We start from the raw sequence: 26,929 nt of genomic DNA on the forward strand, positions 1-26,929 counted from the left end.
TAATACATAAAACATGTCCAGGCACATCATTACCACAAAGGAATATCAGCAAAACAATATGGCAGGTGCATTTATTTTTGTTCCTTACATTCAATTTTTGCAGAATGTCATATGTGGGCTTGTTTTTCCAGTCGCTGAGGCTTATCTCCGGTTGCTGCTCTAGTTCAGAAGCATTTGGAGTACTTGTTTGTCTTTTGACTTTTGAATGCTTTGGAAGCTCAAGCTCCTCAAAGCTCTTGAATTCAGGAAGCCTATAAAAAAACGATATTGATAAAAAATACATGAGTACCACAATACACAAAGTATTTCATATTTCTTAGACATGTGATCATTAACCCTAAATAATCACACGAGGTCCAACAATTCAATATTCGCCTAGGTGTTTCACAAGGAAGGAGCACATTGTTTGCAGCCTTGCAGTAACTATGATAATGACACTGTCTATAAGACCCATTGGGAAAGGATGGTGGTGCAATAAGATACGCATAGGCAGCTTTCTAAGGCAGCACCATTGCAGGAGAACTGGGATGTAATATGTTGGCCCTAAAATCATAAAATCTGACCCACTGCAAGGAAGGGGAAGGGACAAAAGGGCACTCTCCTCCTCGCATAGGGTACATCCAGTGAAGGCTCATTTGTTAGGGTGAGACACCCCCTTGCTTTGGGTCAGAGATGTTTGTTTAGACAGTCAATATAAATGTACATCAACTATCTCCCAAAGCACAGTGCCTGGCAGTGTTGACACGGGCAATTTGATTGCACAGGGGATTATGCTGCCTGCCATTGAGATACGTGTCCCCCACTATTATTTTTCTTTTCTTTTGCAATGCAGTCCACGCAAAAGATTGTTGGGATGGTCAGGAAAGGTCCTACTGAGGAAGAGGCGTTTACGTTGTGCATGACATATTTTTGACTGGGATCAGTGAAGTTGGGCACTGTTTCAATTTTTATATTTATCCAGCGTAGTTAATGTGAATGGGAGATGTGTTACTTTAAGTGTTACCTTGCGTTTAAGTTTAAACATTTTAGATTTGCACATGCGCAGCAAGATAAATGCCAAAATCGGCAATGAAATATGAACACGATCTAGATATGGTGTGCTAAGAGGTTCCTAGAAGCTGGGCAATGAGAAGCTTCATAATGCGCATGCGAGGAAGGGGACTTGTCACGGAAAACCCCCTATGAAGAAGACACAGTAGTGATTAAACATAGATGCACACTGACATACATACAAAGGGAATTTATAAATCCATATGTAGTGGGCTCTTTCTCATAAATGTGTTAAACTCTGCAGTCAGCGGTTTGCGAGGGGACATTTAGTGACTGGGAACAACTGGTTTTGCAGGCCAGGGGAGAGGTAATGAGTAACTAGGACCTGAGCAGATGGTCAGCCAACAAGCCGGCCAGGTTTTTTATGGCTCAGCAGTATTGCAGAAGATGTAATCTTTCAATTGGCTGGGAGCATCTTATTTTTTTAAATTATTAAACCTGTATTATATAGCAGTAAAACAACAGCTTTTTAACACAATCATAAAAAGAAAAGTTAAAAAAAACATATTTACAAAGAACCTGGAAGAGCCAATACAAAGAATCAACATAACATAGGACTCCCATTAGAATTATGGCCCAACCTCCGTCACTTGAGGGTATAGATCCTTCAGGGCACACACAATAATTTTCCAGAATATTGTAAAGAAAACAATGCTAGGTTTGTTGCCCCCCCCATAATCAGGTCCCATAGAGCTTCACCAGTATAGTGGGCCCCCAGCCCGGCCACGAGAGAAGCCACAGATCTAAGGGCAACCAATGCATTACAGTGGACAAGCAAATGTTTGGCGGATTCAAGTAGGCCAGAATTACATAAGCGGCTCACCCGTAGTGGTCTGTGAGCACTGGTAACTTCCAGAATCCTCACTGAGTTAGTCTTGAGTTTGAGATAATCCGAAACAAAAGTATTGCCCACAAACTGTCCAATATAGTTCAGGAATGGATTCTTTGACAGGATGCATTCAGTGAAAATCCTTCTATATAATAAAGAACAGACGTCAACAATGTATTGCTCGCGATACCAAACAAGGACAAAGGCTTGCATGGCTGCTTTGCTGCTTTATACCGAGGCAGGGTCCAGCTGAGAGAAACGCTAGGAGCCACGGCCAACCACCTGGTGGCCGCAGCAATGATGTGATAAAAGGCGCTGCTCTGCATAAAGGCAACCTAAGCCCGAGCAGCATTGAATATTGTTATTTATTGTTCAGAGGGGTCGGCCATTTGATTTGACCAACAATAAACTTGGGGTGCAGCGACGCTCGAGGCCAGAGTGAGCAAATCTTTACGGGTTTCGATTATGTGGAGAATCTTTGCAGATCTCCCACTAAAACCCTGCCTAAAGTCTTGGCAGACACTGATCCTAATCCTGGGGTGGTGTGCTACGGGAGGATCACCTGCGTGCAGAACTGGCCCAGGGCAGTGGGGAGATTTCGCAGGGTGGCAGACAGTATTTTTCCTTGAGTAGGAATAGTTATCACAGTCTTGGAGGAGGAATTGGCTTATTGCCATTTTGATATATTACAGTCTCCTACTAAGGATGAAAAGGTGGATTCTAAAGAAGTAATTCAATGTTGACCCCAAAGAACCAATCTTTTATACCCCTAAATCCTCATATCCTCCACAATGTCAAAGGTATGCCAACAGGAATAGTGAACATGTAACTTTTTGCCCCATCTGTCTCTCAAAAGGTTAAACCTTAGAACTCCTCTTTTAATAATATCAAGGGAGACATAATCATCCTTAAACCTTTTAAAAATGTAGAGAAATTGAATCTTTCTAAAGTGAACCGCATGTCCCAGAATCCCTCAGGGACTGTGAAGAATAAGAGGCTTGAAGAGATTGTAGAGTCCTGAACAACTGTGACTCTGTAGGTAAGTCATTATGCCAATAATTCTTGGTATGGTTGCTTAGAGTTCAAGTTGCCCAAATGCTCGCTACTGTACTTTTTTCTTTGCAGATGCGTTTTTCGATGCACCTGATGGAGAGTGACAATGTCTAAAATACGGTATTTGTCCCCTTTGTGTGACTAACCTGCTGATCCTTTTCTGTTCTGCAGGTGCAGTGACTCCGGAGCGGCTATCACGTGATGGTGTCTCGAGGGACCGCAAGAGTGTGTAGCCTTCGGGTGAGTATTAGCGCTGTGTAATGTTGAAATGTCTTTAATGAGGCCTTTTTCCTCTGCATGGCTAACCTGATGTTTCTTTTCTGTTCGCCAGGTGCGGTAGCTCTGGAGCGGCGATCACGTGATGGTGTCTCGATGGATCGCAAGAGTGAACAGCCTTCGGGTGAGTATTAGCACTGCGTAGCGTTGAAATGTCTTTAATGTGGCCTTTTACTCGTGGCTAACCTGATGTTTCTTTACTGTTCGGCTGATGCGGCCGCTCCAGAACGACTGAAGATGAAGCGTCAGGTAAGAACTTAACTGCTGTCTTGTTCTTGTTTTCTCTCTCTCTCTCTCTTCCTTTCTTTCTTCACAGGCAATGGTTCGTGAAGACCAGGACGGGCGTGGCTGAAGACCGGGTTGACTGAAGCTAACAGACATGGTGAGCGTTATGCTGCAGGAGTGTATAATAACGCGAAGCATGTTCAGTTCTTAGGAGTGGTTTATAAAGCCTCATACAAGTAGTCCCAAGTGAAGTAGTTCCTCCACCACATCCTACACAAGTAGTCCCAGAAAAAGTAGTCCCTCCAGCATGCCTCATACTGGGCTGAATGTGATTCCTCTTTGCCTGCAACCTGCCTTACTTGAAAGAGCATTATGAGCCTGGCGCCAACGGCGCCAGGCCAGGGTCCAAGAAGTCTTTAGGCAACCTTTTGGGGCCTTAAAGGCCCCCATAGATGCCGATACCTGGGGCAGGCTGGTCTGCTCCTGATGTCTGGGGGCAAGCACCGTGACAGCACCCCCCGCCAAGGCCCCTCCCAAGGTGGTTTGCCTCGCTGGTCCAGGCTTGGTTGGATGGTTTCGATGGAACCGGTTTACTAAACGTGGCGCATGAATGTAGTCACTTGGCTCCCACGTTCTCTCTTGTGGTCCATAGCCTTTCCAGTCAATTAGATGGAATAGTTTCGATTTGACAAGTTTGGAGTCCAGAATTTCTTTAACCTCGAATTCTGGTTCACCGTCTACCAAGATTGGTTTTGGTGGTTTCGTTACCCAAGTTCCAGGTTTCACTGGTTTCAAAAGAGAGACGTGAAACACGGGATGGACTCGTATGTTCGGAGGTAACTCCAATTTTACTGCCACTGGATTAATGATGGTCTTAATGGTGTATGGTACCAAATATCTAGGATTAAATGTGTGGGTTCCTTTTATTGGTATGTGTTTTGAGGATAGCCAGACCTCATCTCCAATCTGGTACTTTGGAGCTTCACTCCTATGTTGATCTGCGGATCTCTTGGATTTTTCCTTAGCTTGCTTTAAATGTTCTGTTGCTCTTGTGAAGGCTTGTGTAATGGTAGAGTGCAAACTACTTACGGTTGGCATTTCTAAATGTTGAGGTGGATCGAGCTTAGAGGTTCGTGGATGCATTCCATATATTGTATAGAACGGACTCTGCCCAGTGCTGGAGTGTAAAGAGTTGTTATAGGCATAATTGGTTAGCCATAAAATGTCCTTCAAGCTGCTTTCTGTTTGGTGTAACATGCATCTCAGGTACTGTTCCAGTGTTTGGTTGGTTCTCTCGGTTTGACCATCCGTTTGAGGATGGTGGCTGGTGGAAAGCCTTACATCGATTTGGGCTAACTGGCAACATTTTCTCCAAAACTGTGAAATAAACTCACTGCCCCGATCTGAAACTAGAACGGAGGGGAATCCGTGTATCCGACAATCTGTTCTAGGAACTCCTTAGCCAGAATCGAAGCTGAGGGTAGACCTTTTAGCGGAATGAAGTGGGCCATTTTGGAAAACAAGTCTACCACCACTAAAATGGTGTTAAATCATTACAAGGGGGGGGGGGGTCAGTGATAAAATCAAGAGACAGTGTATGCCAGGGTGTAGGTGGAACATCCAGAGGTTGTAGTAGACCCAATGGTTTCTTTTTGTAGGCTTTGTTTTGTGCACAAATGCCACATGATAGCACAAATTGTTTGATGTCTTTACGCCACAGTGGCCACCAGAAATGTCTCTTGAACTTGGCTTCAGTTTTTGCAATTCCAGGATGACCTTCTACCAATGACTCATGGTAATTTGAGATTACTTTTTCCTGAAGTTCCTTACTAGGTAAATAAAGGCGCCCTTGAAAATAAGGCAAATGATCTGTGACTGAATGATATTTGCATTTAGTCAACAAATCTTGTAAAGCCTTGGTGTCGAGGAGATGCAAAATTTCCTTGTGGATGTCATCCAGGGTCAGCGATGTAGTAATTCCCAGGATCCTTCCCCCCGGGATTATGTTCACTGGGTCTGGACTTGAGTAGGCTTCTTCCATCCCTATGCGGGACAGAGCATCCGCTTTTCTGTTTCGGCAACCAGGTCAGTAAGTAATCACAAAATCATATTCAGCAAAAAATAACGCCCATCGGAGCTGGCGAGAGGACTGGGCCTTGACCGTCTTTAGGTATTGTAAGTTATGATGATCAGTGATCACTGTAACGGTGTGTCTGGCTCCAAGGAGATAATGTTGCCAAGCTTTGAATGCTGCCTTGACGGCTAAAAGTTCCTTGTCTGTTACGGCATGATTCAAATCAGGTGCTGTGAACTTTCATGACCAAAAGGCCAGTGGGTGAAGTTGTCCTGTCTCAGGATCTTTTTGAGAAAGGACCGCCACCCATTGCCGAATGGAAGCATCAGTTTCTACCACGTACGGGAGGTCTGGGCGAGGATATTTTAGAACTGGGGCTGAGGTGAATTTCTTTTTTAGGTCTTGGAAGGCCTTTTTCGCTTCAACTGACCACTGAAAGCGTTTATTCTTTCGTAATAGGGATGTGATGGGATGCACCAATTGTGAAAAGCCTGGAATGAATCAGCGATAGAAGTTTGCAAATCCAAGCATGCTGTGGACTCCTTTGATTGAAGTTGGAGAGGGCCACTTGAGGATGGCATCTACCTTCCGCGAATCCATACGAACACCACGAGGGGTCAGCACAAACCCAAGAAACTCAACCTCATTAACATGGAAGAAGCATTTTTCTAATTTAGCATACAGCTTATGTTGCCGAAGTTTTTCAAGTACAGCACGGACGTGTTTTACAGGGTCCTGCTCGGAAGAGGAGTACACCAGGATATCGTCAATATATACGACGACACAGACATCAATTAGCTCTCGAAGGACGTTGTTCATAAAATAGATACGTTTTTCGATGCACCCGATGGAGAGTGACAATGTCTAAAATACGGTATTTGTCCCCTCTGTGCGACTAACCTGCTGATCCTTTTCTGTTCTGCAGGTGCGGTGACTCCGGAGCAGCGATCGTGTGATGGTGTCTCGAGGGACCCCAAGAGTGTGTAGCCTTCGGGTGAGTAGTAGCGCTGTGTAATGTTGAAATGTCTTTAATGAGGCCTTTTTCCTCTGCACGGCTATCCTGATGTTTCTTTTCTGTTCGGCAGGTGTGGTAGCTCCGGAGCAGCGATCGCGTGATGGTGCCCCGATGGATCGCAAGAGTGAGCAGCCTTCGGGTGAGTATTAGCGCTGCGTAGCGTTGAAATGTATTGAATGTGGCCTTTTACTCTGCGCGGCTAATCTGATGTTTCTTTACTGTTCGGCAGATGCGGTGGCTCCAGAACAACTGAAGATGTAGCATCAGGTAAGAACTTAACTGTTGTCTTGTTCTTGTTTTCTCTCTCTCTTTTCTTTTCTTTCTCCACAGGCAATGGTTCGTGAAGACCAGGACGGGCGTGGCTGAAGACCGGGTTGACTGAAGCTAACAGACACCGTGAGCGTTACGCTGCAGGAGTGCAGAATAACGCAAAGTGTGTTCTGTTCTTAGGGTGTGGTTTATATAGCCTCATACAAGTAGTCCCAAGTGAAGTAGTTCCTCCAAGCACATACTACACAAGTAGTCCCAGATAAAGTCCCTCAAGCATGCCTCAGACTGGGCTGAATGCGATTCCTCTTCCCCTGCAACCTGCCTTATTTGAAAGAGCATTATGAACCTGGCGCCAATGGCGCCAGGACAGGGTCCAGGAAGTCTTTAGGCAACCTTTTGGGGCCTTAAAGGCCCCCATAGATGCCGATACCTGGGGCAGGCTGGTCTGCTCCTGATGTCTGGGGGCAAGCACTGTGACAGTGGGTCCCAAGAGTGCCTGTATGCCTGTAGCAATAGCAGGAAAAGAAACCAAGCTGGGAAGCAGAAGCAGCCCGCAGTCATTGCAATCATGGAGTCTGAAAAGAGAAGCTCTGTACTGCAGGACAACAGAAATACCTTTCTAGTAACTGTAGCCAGCTTTAATCACACTTGCGTATATATCCAAGCAAGTGAAAGTTGTTTGTAGAAGTGGGAAGTCTTTTTTAACAAGGGAAATGTAACACACGCTTATGTGAACAAGCTGAAATACCCGCTTGTAGTGAAAGCATCTCTTTTGCCCATTTTTAGAAGTAACGTGTTGCCGAGTATTTGCGCGGCTCTCATTGACGAGGAGAACACAGCTGGTAAACGTAGTGAAGCAGAATTGACTTTCCCAAAATGTTACAAGCATCGTTTAACATTTTAAGAGGTAGCACATGAAATACAGTTTACCCAATATCTTGGAAGCTTAACGCTGACCGAAACGTGGAAACACGTATCTTTTGAAGTGGCAGTTCAAAATTAAAACGAAATCGTGAGTGCCTAATTTAATTTCCATTAAGAAACTCACATCTTGTAACATACTGAACACTGAAGTCGGAGTTATAGAAGTGGCTGAAGCAGAACTAAGTACAAGTATTACCCAAACCCAAAGACTAAACTTTGTTACAGTGAATCCCGCTTATTTAAGAACTATACACCAGGACTTTGAAGTCGTTGACACTGTTGTTAACACAGAGTCCTCTAATATCAGGGTGACAAGGTTATCCAAAGCTGAAAGAGTGACATTACAGCTTTGGGGTAACTACTGGAGGAAAAGGTGTATATGAAACTGCTTAAGGGAGTTGGGTACTTGTTAAAAGAAGCCGATTTAAAATCTGCATGGCTGAGATGAGTGGAGAAGAAATAGTCTTGAAGCTAGCGGCAGATTTTGTGGTATCTGCAAGACGGAAGGAAAGGCAAAGAGGCTACCCTTTCTTGTCATACAAGAGAGAAGAGTGCCTTGTCCACCTGCAGAGGTCGAAGAAGTCTTGATGAAGATGCCTAAAGTTGAAGTTGCAGTAGCAGCAGTACATTTACCTAACATTAGAAGTTGTAGCAGCAGTAGAACTGTGGTCGTCAACATTCTTGTCAGAACTGTAGCAGTTGAAAGAAGTAGAAATCCACTGTGGGGAAAGGGAGCCTGCTCACACAGTTTCAATAATAGAAGGGAGTTGCTGAAGAAGGAGCAAACCTTGAGCAGAAGCATCCTGACAAAACTGTACGTAAATGACGCAGCAGAAGTTGAAAGCCGAGGAGTTGATGTAAACAGTGGTGGTATTAAACTTCACCCTTTCGTTCCTGGAATGAAGCCATCCAGGCACCCCCGCCCACCCCATTTTGCCCATTGGTGCTGTTGTTTTCTTTGTGGAACTTGTAAATTTAATCTTTTCATCAAGCGAAGAAGTTAATGTGTGAACTTTTGTTTCTTTGGAACTTTTCAAGACTTTGTTTAAGACTTTATTTTCCTTGTAGGAAATTGACTTTGGGACATTCCTGGGAGAGCAAGATCTGCCCAGGACAAATAGAAGTCACCAAAGACTGGTTGTTTGGTAACCTTTTATTTATGTTGTTTTCAGGTTGCTTGTAATGTTTCTGTTTAGTCTGAGGGTTAGTTTTGTGTATGATAGGAGGTTTTCCCTTAGATCGTAGACTAGATAGGGAATCCCCTGGTAGAGTAGGTTTAGTTAGGGTTTATGTTCTCATTTGGTTTAAAATAAAAGGTTAAACTTTCAGAAAACTAAACACAGTCATGAGTCTCACATGACTGACCATTCACAATTGTTTTCTATGGATGTGTAGAGGCCATGCATGTTGAATTGGAAGTCGTTTAGAGTAGAGTGTTCTGAAGATGCCAGCAAGTTGGGGCGGGTGAGATGGTTATCGCCAGTTCAAAGGGAACCTGTTTATTTTTCACCTCCTCATGTTGTTTGAAATATTTGTGCAAACCACGAGCAATTACGTTTAGGGTTAGAAGGTCTCAGGCCAGCTGGGACTTGTAATGAATTATGTTTGTATGCGAATGTGGAACTATGTGATGATGTCAGGACTGACCATGGACAAATCCTAAAAAAGGGTGTATTGTACACATGAGGGAATTGGAGAAAAATTGGATTTCTTTTGTATAGGTCTTGACCAATCACATACAGGGGGTGGCTTATAATAAAATATATGGGAGTGTTTTAACTGTTGCAAAAATGTATATAATGTGTCAACTTGTGGGGTTCAGGGAGACTCTGGTCAGTTTGACTCTACAGCGTCATCACGCTCCTCCCGGACTTGACATCACTGAGACGAGGAAGAACAAGAATGACATGCCTTTTTCTAAAAGTACTGGGAAGAGGTGGCCACGAGAAGGTACAAAGTGTATACCGTGGAAAAAACCAACAGACTATGATACTGCACTGGGGTGGGCCATGCTAGGAGAGATAAAAACTGATAATGGACTGAAGGAAAGGGAGAAGCCGGCTAGGAGCCAGCCAAGCCCGGGAATTTCAAACCCGAGGACCTGTCTGCTGTGTAGAGAAGCTGGTCCTTGGAAGAGAGGATGCGGGAGAGTGGAAGCAGCAGCAGAATCCTGTGATCAGACAAGGAGCTGGCTCCCTCCAGTGGCAGGGAAATCGAGGTGGTGGTGTGACCTCTGGGAGGTGGATCGCTCGGTCAAACGACAACGCTGAGACCACCAGTCCCAAGCCTTCACAAAGTCGTGCAAGGGAACCAGAAGGAAGCAGCGAGCAAACAGTGAAGCACCCGCGACCCTCGGAAGAAATGGACACACGTTCGCAACAAAATCAAGGAAACAGGAACTGCAGGATACCTGGGTGGGGCTTGTGGAGACCAGAGAGTGGATGCTGCATCAGGATTGATCTCCGTCATCACAGTAGTGATACCCACAGAACCAAGAGTCAAGAAAGCCTCAGGGGTAATCTCTTGTCACAATATTGATAGTAAAAGGTCTAAGAAACAAGAGTGCATTGGGAGGAATCTCCCTCGTCACAGTGGCAATCCAAAAAGAACTAAAAAGTGTCCTAAACAACAAAACCTATCTGGAGATAGGAATTGCTGGAACTGTAAAAACAAGCATTCACAAGTCCTTTGGAAGAAGTGAAGAGACTTTTGAGGACTAATGTTAAAGAATATCCTTAAACAGCACTCAAGGTTGAGCGACGTGGGTAAGGAGAAGGGAGTCATTGCCCGGACCATACTCTCTTTGTTTAATCAGGAACTAGAGCAAAAGATTGATGGGCAAAAGCTAAAGACTGTGCCAGTTTACAAGGAGAGTGCCAAACTCTTTTGTAGACTAGTGGCAGGGTTAGAATAGGTTTTGGACAGAGGACAGACACTTTTAGTTTGGACAATCACCCTAATGACGAGCACCCGAATTTATAGCTGGTTAGGCAGGGATAACCCTTTAGAGATGGGGAGAGGTAGGACCTTTTTCTTGTTATTTAAAATAAAATGGGCCTCATTACAAGTCCGGCGGTAACCCTGCCGGTGCTGTCGCCGGTTACCGCCAGTCTTGCAATATTTACCAGCGCCTGGCTTGCCGGAATCACCGCGGGATTACGACCCCGGCGATCCAGGAAGTCAGGCACTGGTAAATTGTTAATCCCCATTACCATTTGAGTCCCATGGGAATGACGGAAGCACCAGCACCGTTAATAACGGTGCTGGTGCTTCCGTGAAAGTCTGCGGGCGGATGCCGTTCCCCCGACAGGTCTGCAGTAAAATGCACCATTTTAACATATTATTTTAAACATTTCTCTGTGTGAGAACCCCCCCAAATCACCTTGGATTGGATCGGGCTCCCATGACATGCTCGGTTGCTCCCACATATACATGAGAAACATTTATGCCCTTCGAATTAACAAATTCGCCAGCCCACCCTGCGTACATCTATGAACAAGTTCTGCCACGGAATGTAAAAGCTACCAATGTTATGAACAAGAACGCATAAGGGGTTGACAGAAGGCAGAAGGCTGTTGTGCCCAGTCTCTCCGTTGAATAGTGAGCGCGAGGAAGGATGCATGTTTCACTGAACATTTAGGTAAATCAATTGCTAACAAACATTCTGCATATGCATGATTAGTAAGCTGGTTCTAAGCGCTTGCCCCAGACAGTATGTTTAGCCTGGAGGACATGGCAGGCCCAAAAGAGCCCTTCATCTTTTCTGGGATTGCTAAGCAGAGTACTGTGAAATTGGACAATATTTAAACTAATTTGATTATTTACAAAACTTCGATATAAAACATAATGCATTAATATTTGAAACCTGCTACTTACTCTTCCGTCTCACTGATTCTGAGGAAGTCCAGTTGTTCAACCATTGCTCCAGATATCAAGGTCTGAAAAGGCAATCAAATATCAGGTTTACTTTACACCATACCCCAAACAAAAGAATAACAGAACAAAGAACACACAAATACACGTGATTCGTGAAGCTATGGCAGGAATTTCAAACTGCGAATACTTAATACACAGCAAATGAATTCTGTCTAGAAGTGAATGGTGTCAGTATATGTGGAACGCAATGTAATAATGAGGCACTATTAAATTCAGCTTTGCACCTTTGGTTAAACGTAAACTCTGCCGCTGCCTCCCCCCCTCCTGCCGTCCAATAATAGACAATGCACAAACTGTAGAGCTCAGTGGCTCTAGCACCTGTCAATGCATAATTGACGAACTTGAGAAAAAGCTGAGTGGAGCAGAGTATTGGAACAAATGAAGACTACAAAAGACCAAAAAAAGCAGATGCCAATGCATATTTCTTGATAAAAATCCACCTTTGTAGAATTGTATTTCAAAGATGAGTTAGTTTCTCAGGCTGGAGAGACAGATTACATTTCTCCCATCAACATGGAGGGCTGAAAACTAAGTATGTTTATAGCCATATAAAGAACAATCTGCAAAGGAGCACTGTGCTTACCTTTGGTCGAGGAGAGTTGAAACCCATTGGACCCCACTTTCTCTCGGCAGGTTCAGGTTGTCAAAGTCTTAGCAAAAGCCTCACTGAATACACAACCCAGAGTAAAACCAGTTTGAGGCTGACTTTACCACAGGAACGCAAGTGATTGGGTGTTAATCATTAACTTTCCCTATTGGAACACATTTCTAAAAAGCAATTCTTCCTTGTGCTTGATTAGGTCCAGATGAACCCGGAGAGGCTTTGTGAGGGTGTGACCAATATAGGATTGAACACCAAAAGACAATCTCAGTGGCAAGCAGGCTGCCACGTAGCACAGGAAGGTTGGGCTGCCTTCACCGTGGATGCGGCAAGGGTATCCAGAGCAGATGCTTGAATAAAACCATATGTCTACCCAGCGAGACGTGTGACATTACCCGGATGTCAGCTGCCGCTCCAGTGCGCCTCATCAAAGAGATGGCCCTTCGAGCAGGTAGAGGGGAGAAACACGCCATGCACCGGCTCTAGGGCACCAACAGCCAGGAACCAGAAAAGGGAAACCAGTAACACTCGGGGAAATCAAGGAAGCAAGAAAACAGCCAATTGAACTTCAATGAAGCTGTTGAGGAGCTAATCAAGCAAAGTTACAGGACATGTAAGATCATGCAAATGTGGAAGTATTGTTCTGTGTTTTTCTTTCAGGACCAAGAAGAGGAGGCACCAAAAAACTATCTGTGGACATATTGAGAAAGCAGAAGAAGACAGTCAAGACCAGTGACTGAGAACCTCCTTGGGTGACATAAGACACCAAACACTACATACCTTCGTTTTCAAAAATGGATTAGCAGAGTTTGCTAACTTAAATATTCTTGATTAGCAAACACACCTATTTGATCAGCAATGTGTTACTAATATTTTTAATGTCAGCAGAAGTTATTTGTAACCATGACATACAATGAGCAACAATACAACATGTTTGGGTACCTCTGAAGTAAGAAATTAGTGCGCTGATTGCCTATAAAATATAAAGGTTAGCTGCATTAATGCACACAAATAGGTAAGATAAAAGGGCTCTGAAAAGAGTTTTCGTTTCAATGGCTCTTTGTAGCTGGGTGCAGCTGGTGTTGCATAGGGCAGTGTCCCTTTTCCCTTATGCTTGCTCCATCATTTGCTATGTACAGAGAAGTTCAGAAGTTTCAGAAACCATAAAGTTCATAATGTTAAAGGAAAAGCCATAGGTAGAGACTAAGTACATTGTATTGATTTACGGGAGGCAGTGTAATTCTCAATTTCTGTTGGAAAAGATGGCCCTTACCTGTCATAAATCTCAATTGTTTTCACTATAGCGTTAAATACCAATTTTAAGGGGAGTAACTGCACTCAGGGCCGAGCTAGGTTGGCCAAGTGCATTATTGCTGCCCTGTGCAGCCATAAATGAGGTATGTATTGCTATTTGCACTTTGAGCTGGATCTGGAGTGCAGATTCTTTTTTGTTTGTTTTTAAGGGAACCAGGCTTTGCACAATTCATGCTTTCTTTAAAAAGAAATTACACATATGTCTGCATTTGGAAATAACTATTTCCAGGATTTGGAGGTGGGCCAGGGAGTGCGCAGGTGAGTGAGCAAGAGGGCTGGCTGGGGGGTCGAGACTAGACATTGAAGTGGAGACTCTGCCTGGCTCGCTGCCTCCAAGGACTAGGTGAAAAATTGACAGAGGCACAGCAGGTTGGCATGAAATATGGGTGGCTACTTGTGGATTCTACTTGTGTTCCGAGTCACTCGACAGGCAGCTCTCTCTCCCAGGTGCTAATATATAACACAATCATAGCACTAGTGCAAAGGGAGCTCTGGGACTAACTACAATGTAAGATATTGCAGTAGGTCTGTAGATGCACAGACTGGATTGAACGATTAATGGCTGCTTTGCGTAAACATTAGTATGTTAAATTTGTGTATTCATTATGTAAGAGGAATGCAAGTAAGAGACTAAGCAGAGTGGACAGCGTAGCAGGCAGAGAACTGGGTAAACTAGTTGGAATATTGTAGTTTGCAGACATTTCACTTAGAGGGAACCTGGTATAAAGCAACAGGGTGGTAAGACCGAATGTCAGGGAGTTTGGGATCAGATCATGTATTGTGCACCAGTTGCACAGATGTATGCAACCACCAGGTCACAGACCCGTTTTCCTTTAAAAGCATTAGGATGTGTTTTGAAGTACTGTTTCGAAAGTGTTCACTCGTCAATATGTTGCACATTCCCCAACAAAATGAAATATAGTTCACATTGAGATTTCAATACACCAACCTAAACTTTACTGAAAAACATGGAGACAATGTAGTGTTTTCCAGTAGAAATACTGTAATTCTTCAGTATCTAACAACTTAAATATTTAGGAATGCGATAGCAGGACTGTCTTTTAAAAAATATAAAGTTAACACAAACTAGTGTTTGTCGAACAGAGTATGGTCATTTTAATAAAAGTATCATCTTGATAACTTTTGGTTTGCAATCATTTTTAGCACTACCCTAAAGGCCTTTGGGAATTTTTTGGGAATTTTAAGAGTAGAGGAGATGACTACTGCTGTACTCTCTCTTCATTAGCCCCTCTGAACTTGCAGTGAACAGAGGAGAGAAGGCAGGGAGAGACCTTAGGGCAAAAGAGTAATACAGCATAACTTGTGTTTTCATTGAACAGGGCCATTTAACACAAGTGTCAATTTAATTAGCAAACCTACAGAATTACACAGAATATTTCTATGTGACACTGCTTATTTTATGCATTCCCTGCATATGACCAGCACAATTGGTGAGAAAATTCTCCAAAATAAAGAATACCTATATTGAATCTAAATAAGAGACTAGAAGGGCTGAGCAGGCTGACTCATAGGCTTATAAATGCATACGAGTGTAATTTGCAGAAGTATATTTCTTTAACTGATTAGTAAGCATTTCCATTGTTTCAGTCTGACTTGTTTCAAGAATTAGGGGTACAATCATCCAGTAGTTCTTGTAGAAGCAAAACTCTGTCTGCCCATGGCAGTATGCAATGGGATGTAAGCAGAGTCCTCTAGTGTCAAGGGAGGTGGTGCTCTTTAACTGGATGTTAAGAGGCTCCAGAAGAGGGTGAACTAAGTCAGATGACTCCATCAAAGGCTCTATTGAAGAATTTTTCCCGCGATAACAAAGGAGGGTGTGGCCAGCATGCAACTGGCAGAAGAGAAGTGTGGGCCAGACACCGGAAGCTAGCCTTGTAAAGAACAAGTTACTTTCTTACCTGGTAACGTTCTTTCCATGGGATGTTCAGATGACATATTCCACATCTATGACAGGTAATCACCACAGCTGTGCTGCTGCGGCAAATGTTCGGCGTCTGTGTCCTGCGTCGATGACGTCGATAGACTCTCCTCGAGGGCCTCCGTCGAGCCGACGTCACCGGATGTTATAAGTAGGACGCACAACGCCCGTAGCCTCAGTTGTAGTTTTCTTCCCTAGAACGTGTGGCACCAATCTTCTGGCAGTATGACTGCAGTAAGCCTTGCAGAAACGGAAGCTGCAACCGCATAAGAAATTCTATAGAGGGGCAGGTTGGGAGGGTTCGATGTGGAATACGTCGTCGGAACATCCCATCGAAAGAACGTTATAAGGTAAGAAAGTAACTTGTTCTTCAAAGGGATTGGTTCATCCGACTTATTCCACATCTATGACAGACTCCCAAAGCAGTACCAACGTAAGGAGGTGGGAAAAGAATTTAGAATTTTAGAATGCCCAATTAAATTGCAGAATAGAGGACCGCCTTGCCAAAGGCCAAATCTTGCCCATGGATAGAATCCAAGGAGTACTGTTTGACAAAAGTATGGACAGAGGTCCATGTGGCTGCTTCACAAGTGTTACGAATGGGAACACCCCTCTGCAGGGCAGTAGAGGCAGCCACACCCCTAGTACAACAGGCTCGTAAGCCTACCATAGGGTCCTTACCCGTCAAGTAGTAACATTCAGAAATTGTCAAGATAATACATCTGGACAAAGTCTGTTTAGTAACAGCTTGTCCCAAACGCCTTCCAGCGTATCCCACAAAGAGCTGATCGTCCACTCTGACCCGGGACATGCGTGAGATGTAGAAACTTAAAGCTCTCCTAGGATCCAATTTATGGAGCCTCTCCTCTTCCTTACCAGGATGCGGAGGAGGATAGAATGCCGGAAGAATGACCTTCTGGCAAAAATGAAATTCCGACACAACTTTCGGAAGAAAAGAAGGACAAACCCTAAGGACAACCCTGTCCTTATGGAACACTGTGAAGGGTGGCTTAACGGAAAGTGCCTGCAACTCACTCACTCTGCGAGTGGAAGTCACCGCAACTAAAAATACAGTTTTCAAGGTCAACAGTCTCAAAGGACAAGAATGTAAAGACTCAAACAGAGCTCCCATTAGGACTTTTAGAACCAGGTTCACATCCCAACCGGGTACCTGGAAAGGTGACGTGGGAACACATTAGTGAGCCCTTTCAGAAACTGAGAAATCAAAGGAATTTTAAAATAAGAACACTCCTCAGACGAGCGCTTAAATATGGACAGCGCCGGCAGGTAACCTTTAATGGTAACCACTTGCAGGTCCTTGTGGGTTAACGAAAGCAAAAAAAGACAGAACCACAGGAATGGCACATGAAAAAGGATCCATATTCGTAACCCTGCACCAGTCGCAGAACTTTCTCCAACGGCAACGGTACAGGGACTTCGTTGCAGGCCTTCTGGCCGAAAGCAACACCTCCATCACGTCTTCAGGGAGGTCCCAATCCTTATACCTCAACCTTTCAGAAGCCAAGCATGAAGGTTGAGGTACTTGACCTCTGGTTGGAGAACCTGACCCCCCTCCCGTGAGAGCAGATCGTCTCGGTAGGGAAGACGGCGTAGAGGGCAGATGGACATGTCGAGAAGGTCCGGGTACCACGTTCTCCTGGCCCATGCCGGAGCAATGAGGATCATTCGGGAGCCGAACCTCCGTAACCTCCGCAGCACTTACGGAATGACGGGGACTGGAGGAAACGCGTACAGCAGTGGGAAGGACCACTCCACTACAAACGTGTCTCCTAAGGCTCCTCTTGGAGGAAATTCCCGCGAGCAGAATCTTTCGCACTTCCGGTTGACACTGGTGACAAAGAGATCCACTTGTGGGGTTACCCAAAGGGCGATGATCTCCAGGAGAATTTCCTGAGCCAGCTCCCACTCGTGAGAGACCATGCTCTTCCTGCTCAGAGCGTCCGCCGCTGCATTTTCGTCTCCGGCCAGATGAACTGCCAAGATCGAAATTTCCTGCTGGATGGCCCAGAACCAGAGCTGCATCGCCTCTCTGCACAGAGGGAGAGACCCTGCCCACCCCTTTTTGTTCAGGTAGTGCATGGCCACTGTATTGTCTGTCAGAATAAGGACATTCTTCCCCCGCACAGACGGCAGAAAAGCCTTCAAGGCTAGCCTGACGGCCCTCAGCTCCAACAGATTGATATGGAGTCTGGACTCTGACGGAGACCAACGACTGTTGACTGTCAACTCGTTGGCATGAGCTCCCCATCCCGTCTGGGATGCGTCTGTCATGATCGTCTCCTCTGGCGAGGGTAGCCAAAATGGAGCCCCATTCATCAGATTGCCTTCGACGGCCCACCACAGAACATCCTGGGCGACCGAGGACGGCACCTGAACGGGATCCGACATCCTGCCAGAGGACTGTGACCACTGCATCTTGAGAGCCCACTGCAGGCATCTCATCCGCAGCCTAGCCTCTGGTACCAGGAGAATGCAGGATGCCATAAGACCAAGCAACCACAAGAACTCGAACGCTGGGAGACTCTGGGCATGTTGAAACTTGTTCACCATCTGCAGAATGTGATGAGTTCTCACCTGGGGAGGAATACAGAGCCCCAGGGATGTGTCGAGCACTGCTTCGATGTACTGGAGCCGCTGAGTAGGTGTCAAGTGGGACTTCTTTAAGTTGGGGGAGAAGCCCAGCTTGTGAAGGGAGTGGCAGGTGACTGACAGATGATCCAGGACTTGCTTGGGAGAGCGCGCCCTGACCAACCAATCGTCCAGGTAGGGGTAGACGTGAATCCCCCCTTTCCTGAGATACGCTGCCACCACCACCATGAGCTTGGTGAAGATCCTCGGGGCGGAGGTCAATCCGAATGGCAGGACCTGAAACTGAAAGTGTGAGTCGCCAACCGCGAACCTCAGGTACTTCTTGTGCTTGGGATGAATCGGCACATGAAAGTAAGCGTCCTTGAGGTCGAGAGACACCAACCAGTCCTGAAGTTGAAGGGCCTGGAGGACTTGAGAGAGAGTAACCATCTTGATCTTGTCCTTCCTGAGGAGCTTGTTCAAACCACACAAGTCCATGATGGGTCTCAATCCCCCGTCTTTTTTCGGGATCAAAAAATATGGGGAATACCATCCTTTGTTCCTCTCCGCTACAGGCACCAGTTCTATGGCGCCCTTCTCCAGCAGGGATTTGATTTCCTGCGCAAGGAGCGGATCCAGACGCTCCAAAGAGAGATTCCCTGGTGGATTGTCGTGAGGCCTCTGCCGGAAAGGAAGACAGTAGCCGTGGGCTATGATCTCCAGAACCCACACATCTGAAGTAATGGCACGCCATTCTACAAGATGCTGCACCAGCCTTCCCCCAACCGGCGAACCATGGGACATGGCCTCATGACTGAGCTGAAGCGGCTGAGGCAGTGCCTGAGGGCAAAGAGGCAACTGCTCGAGCGGCCTTGGTACCTCGAGTACCCTGTTTTCCACCTCTGGTACTCCTACATTGGCCCCTTTGACTGGCAGCTCCCCTCGATCTATTAAAAGACGAGTAGTATCAAAAGGAACCTCCCCTCCATTGCTGTGCCCTAGGACGAAAAGGCAGAGGTTGGCGGACTGCAGCGCTCAACGACTTCGCTGCAGCCTTTGAGGTCTGCAGCCTCTCAAGGCTCTCGTCAGCCTTGCTGCCAAAAAGATGTACACCATCAAAGGGCATGTTGAGAAGCCGGGTTTGTACGTCAGGAGCAAACCCCGACTTCCGCAACCACGCACATCTGCGCATGACAGTGCTCGCCGCCATGGATCGGCTGACACAGTCTGCCATGTCCAGACCCGACTGAACGGATTCACACATGGCATCCTTGCCATCCTGAACGAGGGCAAGAAAACAATCCTGTTCCTCCCCTTCGGGAATATGTTCAGCCGCCAAAGACACACAATTCCACAGAGTGTGAGTTAAACATGCTAAAGCACACACAGAGTTGGCTGCCTGTAAAGTCATACCCACTGAAGAAAACACTTTCTTCGCCCAGCCATCAAAACGTTTGTCGTCCCTATCAGGAGGGATGGTAGGGTACGACGCCTGGCTGGACGGTATTTTTTTGGCAACGACTTTATCACTGCTGGGAGACTATCCGGAGCAGTCCAAGCTGCCACCACCCTTCTCTGTAAAGCCATATGAAATGGCAGCACCGTGTCAGTGGGTGGACCTTGGTCAAGAATATCTGTCAGGTCATTGTGCAGAAAATCCACTGGTGGCGCAGACCACCCCAAGTACTCCGTCACCCTCGACATGAGACACCGGTATGAAGACTCGGTGTGCGTGCCAGGCTCAGGCCTACCGAACTCAACCTCCGGAGAGGTGTCCAGACCACTGGCGTCGTGCAAAGACCGACACAGGTCTTCCAACTGGCTATGACCAGACAAGAATTTGTCAGGAACTTCATTAGGAACCAAACCTTCATCAGACCCTTCATCCACCTCAGAGATGTAATCCAGAGGCTGGAATAAATCCCTGGATGAAGGCACAGAAAAAGGTTCAAATACAAGCCTCACAGACTTCTTCAGGGTCTTCCTCGGAGTTTCCAACGATGCACGGGGTACCTCTGGTAAAGCCTCCACAAAAGGCATTGAGGGCTTCGACGGAATCAGCGTCGACGTCGAGCTTGGCGCCGATGGCTTCAACACAGGCCTCGAGGGCGGTGCCCCGACCGTGTCATTCAACGGCCTTGGCGCCGATGGCGTCAATAACTTCCTTGGAGGCGGAGCCCCGAGAGAGTCCTTCGATGGACATGGCGCCGATGGCGTCAATGTCTTCTTAGAAGACCTCACAGCTGTTATGCTCAGCTGGTATCCACGGGGACACCACTCAGCCCTGGTTGGATGATTTGCACTCTCAAACCCTCTCCCGGTCCCTTGGTAAGGCCTCTGGTTAAAGATGGGTCTGCAATATAGGAGAGCTGGATTCAATACCAGATTGTCTTTATGTTTTCCCACCTCCCTTGGCTTCAACTCCTTCGTCCCCCTTGGGCCCTCTCCTCACCTTAATATTGTGAAAGGTGGATTCTCCGTCCTGCTCCTCGTGGCAGGGGCGCGTAGATGTGGGGGACGAGCAGCCACCAAGTTACTTCACTGGTGCAAGCCCCCCTGTGGGAATCCAGGCCTGCTGCGACTCCGTAGGTTTGCTGCTTTATAGTCTTTATATGCAGTTCTTATGTTCCTCTTAGTTCAAATAATAATGTCTTGCTTCTTTCCTTTTAGGTATGGAAAGGTATTTTGGTGTTGTCATGCAGTTTGAAGATGAGCATGGGCCGGTACGCGAAAGCGCGGTGTGCGCGATGCTGTCCGGTGAGTAATGCGCGATGCGTGGCGCTGTTTCACCTTTTATATTGCTAATCTGTGTCTTTTCTCTCCTTGCAGGTTGTAATGTTCCTCGCCGAGCACCGTCATTTTACAGCAATGATACTGTCCAGGAGATGACTACCCAGGTAAGAATTGTGTGGCTTTCTTCATTCGGGAGGAAACGTGAGTAAACGCTTACTAATGCTGTCTTTCTTTCTCCTCTTTCCAGGTTATGGTATTCCAGGATGCATGCAGTGCCGGATGATGGAGTTCATACCTTCAGGTGAGTGGAACTGAAGTCGGTGATGGATTGAAGACAGGATACTGTTCCAAGTAAATTTCGTAGTGTTCTTTCTCTCTCTGCAGGTCCTTGGTTTCAGGTAAGCTGGCATCAAAGAACTGGACACGGTGAGCGTTACGCTGCCCACAGCATAATGAGGCAAAGCATGTTCAACTGTTTGGGTGTGGTTCAAATAGTCTCAGGTAAAGTAGTCCAGGTAAAGTAGTCCCAGGCCTGCCACACACAAAATACCAGACCGCTTAGCTCAGTTCCTTGTAACTGAGCTATGTGTGTGCCTCCATGTTGGCTGAACAATCCCCTCCCCCCCAAGTAAAATAGTCCCAAGTAAATAGTCCCATTCTAATGTTGGTCTTCATGATGGTTATGAGACTGGCACCAAAGGCGCCAGGACTGACTCCAAGAGAGTCTTGGATGAGGTTTTAAGGCCTTTGACCTGGCCCTAACTGGAAGGCTGACTTGCCAGTGAGGGCCAGGGGCAAGGGTCATGACACAGGTTCACCGGTCTCGAGGGCGTCGAGGACCGGGACCTGGAGCGGGCATGGCTAGAGCGATCCACCTTGTCCGATCGGGACCTCGAAGGCTCGAGATAATCGCGCCGACCGCCCAAGCCCAAAGGCGTGCGAGCGGTGGCCCTAGCACGTTCCCTGCCGGGTTCTTTCGAAGGCGCAGACGGAACGGAGCCCTGCGATTGGAAAATCGCCATCATCTCCCTACAAAATGCACCCCATTCTACAAGAGAGGAATGCTTGTTGGGACAAGCAACCCGCCGTCTTGTGGAGTCCTCGGACGACGAAGGCGACCGGTGACGGCGCTTCCGCGAGTGCCTCGAAGAGGCAGAGGAAAGCAGGGACCCAATCCGAGGCCGAGACCCCCTGGATTTACGCCGACGTCTCGGAGACTCGCCCCTCGAATCGTCGGTCGAGAGCCCAGCGGATTTCTACTTTCAGGGTTTGGAAACCCTACCTACAGTCAGCTTCTTCTTCCGCTCCCGCAAGGCCTTCGACGTTAACGACTGGCAATCGTCACAGTCAACGTTGGCGTGGTCCTCGCCAAGGCACCAGAGGCAGACGTCGTGCGGGTCTGTAAGTGACATCTTGGAACCGCAGTCCCGACACTTCTTGAATCCCGACCGCTGGGTAGAAGAAGACGAAGACATGTTATCTTTTCACAGAACACCAAGTACAAAGAACTGATAGAAGTAACAGAAGAACCTAGGCGCGCCGAGATCTCCGAAGCGAACACGTTCACAGAAAAAAACAGAACTGGGGGTCGTGTGTCCTACTTATAACATCTGGTGACGTCGGCTCGACGGATGCCCTCGAGGACAGCGTATCAACGTCATCGACGCAGGATGCCGAACATTTTCCAAAGCAGCACAGCTGTGGCGATTACCTGTCATAGATGTGGAATAAGTCAGAGGAACCAATCCCTTCGAACTCAGATTTAAGCTTCCTATAATGAAGGGCAATATGCAATTAGTTCAAACAAGGTTTTCTCTTGCCAACGCACATATGCTAATCAGACAAGACATTCATAAACTAAAGGGAAAAACATTGGAGCTTAAGCAATGGGATTCCACTTTTTAAAGTTTCTCAGCAGATTGCTCTTTAGACTGCAACAGCTTTGTAGAGATGTCCAGAAGCATGGGCTAAAGCTCAGTGATCTGGAAGATCGATTATTGTCACAGACAAAGTGATCAACAGAAGACTTGAAAATCAACAATTGGAAAGAACCGTTGGATTTATAAAATTACAAAAAACAGGGGTCAAAGTAATGCTAGTAGGGCGTGGTTTCACAGAAGAGGGTTGCTTCTCAAAATAATACTTGTAACAGAATAGTTGTGTGAAGGCACCAAGAGACAGTTCTTAAAGTTTTATTTTTCTCTGAATTGGGAGGAAGATCACCCACTTGTCTTCTGTGCAAAAAAATAAATGTTTCTTAGGAGACCCTAGTGGTTGGGCACTTAAACAATCCACAGATCAACAAAGCACCCATCCCTTTGTCTTCAGGTAGCAGATTTTTAAATATTTTGAATCCTCTTCAGTCTGTCGCTAGGTCCTGTTCAGATGCGTCTCGCCAATTTGCATATCCTTCTCCAGCTAGGATCTGCAATGTGGGAGAGATATCCCCCGACACCATTTAAAGATCTGAGGGCCTTTGGAGACAGGCTGGGATGTGACTTCTGACTACATCACTACACCTGTTGTAAGCTTCCTGCACTCCCTCCTGGTGAAGTGGCATGGTCTTGTCTCTCCTCCCACCTCGAATATCTGCTCTTGGCCCAACCATGCCCACTGGAACCTCCCCATTCTGATGAACTAAACCGTGTCACCTGTCCTCTGTGCCGCATCCATAGATGTCGTCACTTCTCCCAGAGGGGGAGCCCCTTCCCATGAGGTTAGGGATGCGAGGCTGCTACCCGATAGTCCCTCTAGGGGTGGTACTCAGAAGGAGGATCTCATGGGGAGAGACTCCCCCTCAAGGGAGAAGGATGCCTATCTAGAGAGAACGCAGTACAACACCCCTCACCCAACACCCTAAACACACTCCCTACTATGTAGACCCCCAATTACCTTACCCAACACTTCCATGTAGTGCTGCAAACCTATAGATTTAACAACTAGTTATAATAGACCCAAGTATCACCGCAGTACCTGGAAGACAGACAAAACTAAAAGTAATGAGACGAGGCGGCTTACGAGAAGCATGATGAATACCATCGAGCCACTAACAACAAGGGCTGATTTTACGCATGGGTGGGACAAGCCCTATAATAAGGAAACTGAAAAAGGACTCTGAGTCTTCTACTGCGGAAGTCAGGTGTCCATGGCAGTTACCCAGCAGATTCGAATCGGGTGAAGGGAGTGAGAGGGCGAGACGTCGCTGGCGCAGAAGCAGCAGAGGAGATGGCAGGAGGCCAACTCCTACCAGGATTGCTCAGGTAGTGGCAGCCCCACACCTGTTGCAAAGTGAACCATCGGCACCAATCAAGTGCTGTTCCCGGGAAGAGAGCTAGAGGGCTAGACGAGGAGTCACTGCAGAAGGCTGGTCGGAATAGAATAGGACCAGAGAGGGGGGGGCATGGCTAACCAGCACGCCATGCGGACGTGCTTCCCGTGAGCTCCATATCACGGCACCCAGATCCGCCGAAATTCGCCTTTACAATGATGAACTTTCACCCAAAGACGACAGGAAAATGAACGCAAGAAGACAGGGCATCCTCCGGTGCACTCACTTCGCCTGTGCGCCCGTCCTGAAGCCCTATTTTGGCCGGAAACGCGGGTTAGTGTAAGCTTCATAAAATGGCGGCACGCGACTCCCGGAGCTTATCCAGAGATGTGGAGCCCCGCGCCGGACCCTGCCGAGCCCGCGTAACACGCCGGGAGACCTGCTGAGGATCGCTGGTTGAGTGAAACCGACCAACGAGAATAGCGGCAGCGACGAGAGAACCCCCCGATCAAGAGGGGGAGCGGGGCTGCGGACGTGACTTGCCCAAACCGCATTGCTGCCGGCCTCCCCGCCGGCGGTTGTACCTGCAGCGGAGAAGAGAGGAGAGACCCGGATGGAAGAAGGTGATGCCTGAGGGACCCGGCCACAGCAGAAGCAAGGAGTCCGCCTGGTCTAGACGGCGGAAACCACACAGGAGAGGCGTGCGACGGCGTGGAGGCGAGGAGCTGCGGATCCTCCCCCCTGAGATCTGACCTGGAACCGGGGGCCAGCGGCCCGAGCAGAGAGGACCTCTGGAGGGGGAGGTAAGATCTTCCCCCTCCTTCCCGGCCCGACTGCGGCTCGCTGTCTCCTTGGCCTGCCAACACCAGGACAGACTGCTCTGGGGGCGCGGGGCGCTGAAGCCGACATCCGCAGATGCCCAGAAAGCCCACCCCCCCCCCGTCGAGTCCTCAGAACTCTCGGCCTGGGTGCGGCGCGGGAGGACCTGCCGCGGCTCCCTGGCGCTCGGGCCCGACGGGGGCCTGAAGACGGGAGAAGGAGGCCCCTGCTGCCTCGATCAGACAACGCCGGAAACTCACTGGCTATAATCCTCCTGAACTCCCCTTTTCTCCCATTATCGACCCAAGCGAAGGGGGCACCAATAGCACACGGAATATCAACTGAGCGGGACTGACTGGAGACGGATTGGGGAACCAGGGAAAAGCTGAATGTGGGGCCCCAGCAACAGCGAGGGGGAAAATAAAATAGAAACAGGACGTGGAAGGCTGGTTGAGGAGGGTCTACCCTCCGTAAGAGAACTGGGGGAGGCAACGCCAAGGGCTGATTACAAACACCCCAACAGATAACCCAGGCTTCACATGCCCTGGTGTGCCTTTACCACAGTTCATTAGAAGAGAGGATCCCTTGCGCGCCTTACCTCTGGGAAGCACCTTGAAGAGGTGAAGACAATTGCACGACAACGGCTACCCTGGCAAGTGATGCTCAAACCAATTGCCAAAAAAAAGCCACGGAGCATTCAGACATATATGAAACCATGCCCACAACTCCCGGACTCGCTTCATACAAGCCGCATTACGGCTGAAACTAAAACGGACACCCACCCGCCCTCACCTCTGAAACGACCCCCCAACATGGCAGTATCCAGGGAGGATCTGGAGGGAATGTTCAAATCATTTAAACAAGACATCACTCAAGAAATAAAAAAGGAGATCAAGACCTCCAAAGACTCCCTGGCCCAATCCCTGGCAGACCTCGCATCCCACCTTGGGGGCCTAGAAGCCAGTCAGCGATTTGGAGAATGTGACCTGTGTTCAATCTCATGACAGCAAAGCACTGATGGGGAGAGTGAAAGCCATTGAGGATCATCTTGAGGAGACCTGGGCAAAGCAAGCCGACTTAGAAAACAGATCTAGGAGAAACAATGTGCGCCTGCGGGGGATCCCCCGGAAGATACCTGATCGGGAGTTGGCTGACTACGTGGAAACATTCTTTAGAGCCCTTCTGGAACTACCTCCAAACGAGGACCTTAAGCTGGATAGAACACACTGGGTGTACTCATCTGCCCAGTTGAAGAAAAACCTAACCCCAGATGTACTAACACAAGTGCACTTCTATCGCCAAAAGGAGGAAATCATGGCTGCAGCCAGAGACTCTGACTCAATACGGTTTCAGGGCACGGAGATCCGACTGTTCCAAGACTTAGCCCCTTACACACTAGAGCGTTGACGTCGACTACAGAAAGTGACAACCTGGTTGAGAGAATGAAAAATCTGTTACCGTTGGGGATTCCCATGTAAGCTGATCTTCGAACTTCATAACCAACAGCATATAATCACTTCAGAGGAGGAAGCGAGAGGTATAATGGGCGAGACTCCATCTGAAAATGAGGCCCACAACCCACATTCCCAGGAAGGGCACGACTCCGCCCCACATATCCCACCGAAACCAAGGCGGGGGAAGGTCACAACGTCGACTGCACCACTCCACGATCCCAAACCGTGACCCAGTCCCGGGGAAAACACCCGATCCCCCTGACGAGGCCTCACCCCCAGCATCGTCAGAGGGGGAAAGCTGGGCAGCAACTTGAAGGTACAAGGATGGGAGTCTCGAAAGGTCTCTGAGGCTCTCGATGGAAAGTTGTTTCTTGTTCAGGACCCCCGGTTGGGCTTTAAGACACCCCTACTCGAGGACGTGGATGCCAGGGGAAAGGGGAACCCTGGAAGTATTGGTCACTTCGTGTTGGTCCGGAAGTATATCTGAGAACTTCTTACTGGGAGCTTGGGCAGTTTGCAACAGAAGCAATGGAGTGAGGCTATCACAACTCAATAACAAT

General features: G+C 47.5%; 1 protein-coding gene across 7 annotated transcripts in view; it reads right to left on the minus strand.

Moving 5' to 3' along the window:
- The window catches only part of PHKB (phosphorylase kinase regulatory subunit beta), a 2,092,963-nt gene that overhangs the window by 326,622 nt on the left and 1,739,412 nt on the right, over nt 1-26,929 (minus strand). For all 7 annotated transcript variants that reach the window (XM_069607056.1, XM_069607058.1, XM_069607055.1 and 4 more), the window contains 2 exons: nt 11,593-11,654; nt 89-251 (listed from right to left, as the gene is read on the minus strand). In XM_069607056.1, the coding sequence (XP_069463157.1) occupies nt 89-251; nt 11,593-11,654 (225 nt within the window). The remainder of the gene's footprint in view (nt 1-88; nt 252-11,592; nt 11,655-26,929) is intronic.

The sequence above is a fragment of the Ambystoma mexicanum genome, chromosome 1p (assembly GCF_040938575.1).
Source record: "Ambystoma mexicanum isolate Mex_15411 chromosome 1p, UKY_AmexF1_1, whole genome shotgun sequence".
Classification (NCBI taxonomy): domain Eukaryota; kingdom Metazoa; phylum Chordata; class Amphibia; order Caudata; family Ambystomatidae; genus Ambystoma; species Ambystoma mexicanum.